General features: G+C 43.2%; 1 protein-coding gene across 5 annotated transcripts in view; it reads left to right on the forward strand.

The window, feature by feature from the left end:
- Positions 1 to 7,475, forward strand: part of RPS6KA2 (ribosomal protein S6 kinase A2) — a 282,279-nt gene extending 274,804 nt beyond the window's left edge. For all 5 annotated transcript variants that reach the window (XM_077175651.1, XM_054629033.2, XM_077175652.1 and 2 more), the window contains one exon: positions 177 to 7,475. In XM_077175651.1, coding sequence (XP_077031766.1) covers positions 177 to 302 — 126 coding nt within the window. In that variant the 3' untranslated portion in view covers positions 303 to 7,475. The remainder of the gene's footprint in view (positions 1 to 176) is intronic.
- Positions 7,476 to 7,972: the final 497 nt, after the last annotated feature.

Genomic DNA, 7,972 nt, shown 5'->3' on the forward strand with positions numbered 1-7,972 from the left:
AAACTGCTCTTCACCATTTTGAATCCGAGGCAGCTCTAGCTGTCTGCCAGCCTAAATGGTATCATTTCATGGAAATTGTGCACATGTGACAATTTTTTAGGATACTGAATAGGGGAAGGGAAAAGCATCAAAGAAATTAATTTCAGCTCAGAGTTTTCTCTTTCTCTGTTTCGCAGGGTGCAATGGCAGCCACTTACTTCGCTTTAAACCGCGCACCTCAGGCACCGAGGCTGGAGCCCGTGTTGTCCTCCAACCTGGCTCAGCGGCGAGGCATGAAAAGACTTACCTCTACCAGATTGTAGCAGTACCCCCAAAAGGCCTCCTTGAAATCCCTCAGTTTATTATTTGAGAAATTCATCTTTATTTGGCTAGCAGAACCTTTCTGGACAACCTGCACATGAAATTGCCAGAACTAGCAGAAGCCCACGTAAGGCAAAGTTCTCATTTGCTACATCTTTTCTTTTACATTCCAGCCAGGGTCTCGAGTTCAACAACTTCACAAAGATGTGCCAGTTTTGCCAGTAGCTCTGTTTCTTTATAAAGATAAAGCCCAATAAAATAGGCAAGCTCCATCCTTTCCACCCTAGGAAAACTATTTTTGAGTCTGTAAGATGTTCCATGGGAACAGTTTTCATTTTGTTTCTCAAGAAAAGCACTTTTTGCTATGAAGAATTGCAGTCAGGTTTGAATGCTGTTCCAGCATGCATCATGATGAAGTGACTTGGCACGAGTAGACATCTACTGATCTCCACTCACCCCAGGAAGAGTGAAAGCTCCAGAGACACATGAGTAATACCTTATTTGAAACAAGTGCTTAACAACATGAGGTAGAGAGAGCTGGTGGTGGTGGAAATACCTTCTGTTCTTGAGGAATCTTTTGCACTTTGCCCCTGCCTTCTCTGGAATGAAGCTAGCACCTCTCAAGGAGAGTGTGCCACCAGCTCTGACTTGCTTAAAAGTCTCAGAGAGAAAAAACCTCTGAGAGGCTCGGTCTTCTGAGGAAAAGAATGGGTCTTATGAGACTGTGGGGAGGCATTCATGGAGAGCAGTGTGAGTAGGAGCCTGTGGATCAGGCAGGATAAAGGTGTCTGGTCTTGGCCAGCAAGCAGGTCTGGGAGGATCAGGTGAAGGGGCTGGGGAACCGAACAAAGGCAGGGAAAGATGTGAGTGGCTTTGAGGACAGTAAGCAAAATAATACAAAGGAAACTGGTGTACAGGTGGCTGGGGGCAGACTGTGACTCCCTCTCAAAGCAGGGGCAGTCCCCCTTCAGTGACTGGTGCAGAAGACAGTGGGTGGCTGGGCTGCCCAGGGGCCACGTGGGTCGATGCAGCCATCCATCCTCCCACACCATCACCCTGTCTGCTCATTGAGAGCCGTTCTGGCAGCCCAGAGGGCCATGCTGGAGCAAGAGAGGCCATTTCCAGTCACTGTGCTCTGCCCTCCCTGGCTGATCACCCAAATCTGCCTCCATCACCCAGCATGTCATGTCCCTGCCTGGGTGTTCTGCCCTAGCAGAGCTAAACTCCCCATGCCATGTGTGTGCAGAGAATACCCACTTCTGAAGAGTTCAGCCAACTCTGTTACAAGCTTTAATAATAATAAATTATGAGGAGAAATGGGAGGATGCTCTGCTTTTATATTTATATGAATATGTACATGTGTATTTATATACATATAAAACAAAAATTCTGTGCCCTAATACCTGGATTTTCCAGGTCCAGGGAAAGGAAACTTTTGTTGAAATGGTCTCTGCAAAATGGACTTTTTTCTCATTCCCTGGTTTCAAAGAAAGCAAGCAAGGTTTGTGGTGCCAGATGTGAACTATTTTTTTATTCCTTTTCTTACCCATCTTGGCTTATTGGTGGTCACAAGCTGACCAAGTTTCTTCTTTGTACTGCTTTTGTTAATTTTTATTTTCCAAGTGAATTTTGTCACCTCAGATGCTTGATGGGAAAAGCTACTGTACTGTGTTGGCTTTTTTATGTTGTGACAGGGGAGGAAAAAAAAAAAGAAAAATGTGAACATGGAGCTTCATATGCTAGACATGGTAATTTTTGCTTGCTGGGTAGTTTGTGCATCTCGGTGCTGAACTGGAATTACCAGATCACTGCCTCAGACTCTCCAAGGGGTTTCATTTGTTATAGTAATATTCTTCCTAAAACTATCTCTGCTTCAATGTTGACTGAAGTTTGCTTGTTTGCATTAGTCTATTTTTAAATTTAAATTTAATTCTTAATAATTTAAACTGATATTTAATGTTCAAGTTTATGTGCTGTGCACAGAGGATCGCTGCAAAGCAGCTCTCCTTGAAGCCCTTCTCTTTTCTAAAATCAGCAATGCTGTGAAACTTCACACCGAGGCCGAGTTGGCTGGGACTGATGAGTTCAAACGCACGGGTGGGTGTCTGTGCTTGTGGACACAGCAGCCCACATTCTCTCCTCTGGCTAAGCTGTGCTCAGTGTCAGTTTTTGCTGCCTTTAGAATGTTCTGCTCGTCAGAAGTTAAGTCTCACTCGTTTCTGCTACCAGCACACCATGAGGGTATCCACTGGCAGGGATATCCTGGCTGGTGCAGAACAGCTCTGGCCAGGCAGGCCTTGTTTCCCTTGAAGTGACTTCTGTCCTGGAAGAAGGCAAGGTGGGCATAGGGCTGCAAAGGGCAACATGGAGGGAGGGCTGGATTTTCTGGGGTCCCAGCTGATATGTGCTGTTTCAACAAAACGTATTTTTAATGGTCAGAGTAATTGTATTGTATTGCATATGGGCAGAAAGAGTGTTGGAAATGTTATGTACAGTTTTTGTCTCCCTCTGAGATTTCCTGGTCATTTTGCATTGTTTCAGTTTGCTGTCTCTCACAACCACTGGAAAAATTCTAATTCCTTCTAGACATACCCAGTCTTAATTCCCTGAGTATTTTTTTTAAACTGAATACTATTGTAGGCCAAGCTTACAGGATGTTGTTTTTCCCAAACTTTAAGGGTTTTAATCTCTTCCTGGCTTTCCTCTTTCTAACCCACCAACTATTAACATAGAGACACATATGGACTTAGACATCTTAATGCTCATTAATTACTTTATAAGCCTATAAATAATTATAAGCCCATACCTATAGTGGGCTTTGTTTATTAAGGTTTTGTTGCCAGTGCATCCAGATGTGTGCACATATGTGTCTGTATGTAAACACATGCACCAAAAGGTGCTCTCCCAGCTTGTTCAATAAAGGTAGAGGTGTAGTCAGAGGTGGAGGTGATACTCCGAGGGTTTTGTCTGCAGTGTTCTTTGAAAGCTATCATTGATAATGGTAGTGATTACTCTGGGTGTAGAAAAAAAGGCTGTGCCCATCCATGGAAGAAACTTCTCCATCCAGCCTCCCCTCTGAGCCAGATGTGCATCCCCATGCACTTCCAAGGGCAGATCAGTCTCCCCTCTGTAGTCCTGCCATGGGAGGTGCTCTTCTGAGGGTTTTCTGACCCGTTCCAGCCAAGTGAACCCAATTAAACCTTTTCCACTGTCAGTCTTGCTGATCCAGCTCACTTGGAATGAAATACAAGAGCCTCCATCAGCAAATCCAAGAGAGGCAGAAAGGGAGGGATATGCCACTGGCAGGCATTATTTCAGACTGATAGCACCCACTGGTTCCCCTGAGCCAGCTGGATCCAGGAGAGGATGCTAGGCTGTGGCCTAATTACTGCAATGGCTGCTTTTACACCAGCATCTCCTTTCTAGACTCCTGGCCATGGTGTAGCTCAGCAATAAGCACTTTTTTTGTTTTTTTCCTGGGAGAAAACTGAAAAAGGCTTAGCCTCTTTCTTTCTCTCTCTCTCTTTATATAACCTTAAGAGACATTTACTAAATGTTATGTATAACTCCTGAAAGTCTAAAAATCTCTTTGAATTAGAACATACCATCTTGCAAGGTTTTGGTCCATAAAGTGACCTAGTGCCTTAGGCTATTACAAATATTATAGTTATATTTTTAACCATCAAGCTGCACAATGCAATGAGTGTCCAAGGCATACCCCAGTGTATCTGTCACAGACATAGTCAGCTCATCTGGAGGCCCACTTCAAAATCAGTCACAGAATGTCCAGGTTGGAAGGGGCCTCTGGTGCCCATCTAGTCCAACCATCCTGCTAAAGAAGGTTCACTTAGAGCAAGTTGCACAGGACCGTATCCATGCAGGTTTTGTTGTTCAGTCCAGGAGAGAAGTGTCTGCCCAGCAAGGAGGAGGCAGAGCTGGACCCCACTTCTGCAGCTCCAGGACTCTGAAGAAGCCAAATGGCCCTGATGAAGACTATCATGGGAAGCATTACCCCAGTTCCTACACAGCACCACAGCTTGTCTATATGGCAGAGGTGTGGAGATGCTCAAACGGAGATCTGACCTCTGCCCCAGCCCCTCATGAATTTTCATTTATTTAAAATCTGTTTAACATTTTCTAAGCAAGTTTTAACAGCAGATAGCATTTATAAAGTCTGACTGTTTCAGCAAATGACAAGTGACACTCACAGACATGCTGTTATAAATCTCTACATTTGAAAAAGAAGCCTATCTGAGAATAGGTTTTGTTTCCTCAGGAAAAAAATCTTCTTCAAATCCCTGAGAGCCTAGGGTGCTGGGGATAGCCCAAGCACAGAGAGCTGAGTGAAGCATGTCGTGTGACATGATGCCATGACATCACATGTCATGTACCACTTACAAGATACAGATAGTGTGTTCCTATACTTCATCTAACCCTGGATGTAATACTGGGCTCTCTTTTCAGCCAGACCCTTTCAGCTCTCTCCAACAACTTGTACCCAGCTCTGGTACCTCTGAATACATCCAAACCTCAGTCAAGTGTGCAATTGCTGTGTCTGTGATACGAATTATGACAGGCCTTGGCTCATCCCCTGAGCCATGGATGGCACAAAGGTTTCTTTTGCTGCTGGTCTACTGAACTTAAACCAGCAAGTGCTGACACTAAAAATGGCAGGGAGTCACTTTCTCTTACTTCAGCTGCTCATCTGTCATTTCACACCTCCCTTAGCCAGGTCACCACGGGGCAAAGCAAATGTTTGTGCGTCAGAACAAATGGCTGGGGACAGCAGGAAGGCAACAGAATCAGTTTAGCCAACAGTGCTGTCAACACATTGGAATGGCTACAAGTTCTGTGTCACCTCTGTCCCTCTGTTGCTGCATTATGCTGAGCAGAGCCCAGGTGTGGCTCAGAGTCAGGTCTATAAATGATGTGATGTTTGTGCAGCAGCAGGTTTCCAGTGCCAAGCCCAGTGCACAGAGAGGGAGGACAAGTCCAGGCTTCTGAAAACTGGCCACAAGTTCATGCAAAGTCCCTGTAACCAGAAGGTGTAGGGCCACAGATGGCATGCCATGGGGAAATAATGTTGACTGTATGTATTTTTGTCACTACCTTAATAAAAGTGATAGAAAAACCCCAGGGTTTGTTTTTAAATCATCCATTTTTGCAGAGGAAATTCTTGCTTTTCAGGCATGCTTCAGCTTTCTTGATCCCTAGAAGGAGTAAGGCAGTCAAACACAGAAGATACAGCAGATTACTATAGCAGAAAATATATTGTAGCTTTCACTGGAAAATTATTTTCATGCAGGTGTTTTGAAGCCCTCTCTTAGGATGTGTGTATCAGAAATTCCAAAGTAAATATTTAGAAGCAAAGTTTCCTTGTTGAACATCCAGAGATTACACCTTTAAGCAAGAGCCACATGAGCTCCACGTTCACATTTCTGAATCCTAAAAGACAGGCAAGCAGCACAACTCTTCAGATATTCCTTACATTAAAATAATGTTAATAAGATGCTTTAGTACAATACATTAAAAAAGAAAAAAAGTAAAAGGTGCAAGCCCATTTTTCTTTTCCTCTTTTGAAGTATACATAATTTTCCTTTAGAAGTGTATATTCTTACCTCCTAGCTGACCCTAATCCTGAAATCTTGTGTTGCCTGAAAACATTGCAGCTAAGCTGCTTCTGGTACCTCAGGTCCTGTGTGAACACAGTCCCACACTCCTTTCTCTGTGTCTGTCCACAGCAGACACACACAATTGTACACCCTCTCCTATTCTGAAAGTTAGCAAAAACCATGAGAATTTAAACTCAGAATATAAAATAAAGTTAAAAGTAAAGTTCCCAGTGTGTACAGAAATAAAACTCATGGTATTCAGGTAGAGGATGGATTGAAGCCTGTGCAGAACAAAAATGTTACAGAGTAAAGTTACAGTAATTCTTACAGCCAAATTTTATTTAAACTCTCTTCATAGATTTTTGTGAACCTAGACCTTGCATTTTCAAGTCCAACTGGGTGACAACACATGTATGTCAACCAGCATCTGATCATGCATGTCATCTCAAGGCTTGCACATGAAAATATTTTGCAGCCCAAAGTTTAAAGTCTAAAATTAAGATTTTGGCCCTTTTTGTCATCCTGTATTGTGTAAACCATGATGTTCAGTGTTAAATTGTTCAACCACTACTTCTTGCTTTGGTATACATAGTTACAGAGTCAAATTGTGCTTTGTTATGTCTCCTAAATGGATGTTATGGACATATTTGTCAGAAATGCTTTAGCCTGAAGGGAAATGAGGAAAATGCATGCCCTCTTTGATGAAGGTGAATTTTGAGAGGAGAGGCTTCATTCACTTGAAGTGCAGAAAATGAAAAACAGTTGCTAAAAGTTTGTTCCTGATTTTCTACTCAGAGCCAAATCTTGCTGCCTTCATTCCTGTGTCAATTCCTCAATCCATATGCACCTTCAGTGACCCTGGTGGGAGAGCTCGAAGTCCTCTTTCCTGTTGCAGTAGCAGAGTCTGGCCATTAGATGATGATGTGTGTAAGGAATTTACTTGGGTAGTACTAAATTGAATTTACATAGTGAAATATGAACCATGATCTAGCACTTTGTTTACAGGCTCCATATTCATGTTTACAAAATGATGATTTCTGAGGCTCATGCTTTTTATGTTTCCTGTATGAAAAGGGCAGCCGGTGTACAGATATTTGTTATGTTTACCAGCGTTTCTGAATAGATTTTTTTTATAGTACATGGTTTTATGAAGTGTAATATTTTTATAGCAGAATGACGATCTTTGGACTTTCTATATTGTTACCTACAATTGTTTGCAAACAAGCTCTTTGCTCCTTTTTTTCTGTGCACTGTACCCCATGTTGCTGCTGCTAATGTTGCTGGCCTCAGCTGCTGCTGCCCCACTATGACGTGGGCTGATGGTATTGTGAAACTGTGCAAACTAACTTCAAAGAGCTGTGATTGTGCTGAAGGGCTGGCTGCATGCTGGGTTCCTCCTGGCAGGAGGGATGGGGAGCTGAACCCTACCAAGGCAAGAGTTTACTGTGGATGGTCCCCAAGGAGAAGCCTCAGTGCTAACCTTTGTCTGTATTCTGCCATTTTGGTTTGGCATGCCCATCCTTTCCTTTCTTTATAAAGAAATAAAAAGAGAAACAAAAAGGATCCTGCTTGGTTTTGCATAATTCCTTTCTAGTCTAGTCCCCGAGCACTGGCCGTATTTTAATGCCGTGTGTTGGCCACAATAAAAGCACACAGTTAGCTCTTAAAATTATACCTGGAACTGTTATCTCTGTGCAGCCTGAATACTCAAACCTGTGTTTTGGGAAGCAACAAGTAAGCCTTTAATGCCCATCATTCACACAGTTCACCCACTAGACAAATTCAGGATTCCAGTGCCAGACAAATGAGTGCTTTCACACAAGTTGCCTCAGCATGAATTTCCCTTGCCCCCTTGAGATCTTCCAAGGTACCATTCCTCTGGAAACTGGTGGTCTCTGGCAAGCAGCCTGCATAGCCTTTTCTGTTTGCTGGACTTACTAGTGACCACAAAAGCAAAATCAACCCCTCCTACTGGGAGGGATTGGTTCTGCTTCCCTGGGATTATATCTGAGCCTGCACACAGTTACACTGGCGTTCACATCTGGATTGTCATCAGACCT

The sequence above is a fragment of the Agelaius phoeniceus genome, chromosome 3 (assembly GCF_051311805.1).
Source record: "Agelaius phoeniceus isolate bAgePho1 chromosome 3, bAgePho1.hap1, whole genome shotgun sequence".
NCBI lineage: Eukaryota > Metazoa > Chordata > Aves > Passeriformes > Icteridae > Agelaius > Agelaius phoeniceus.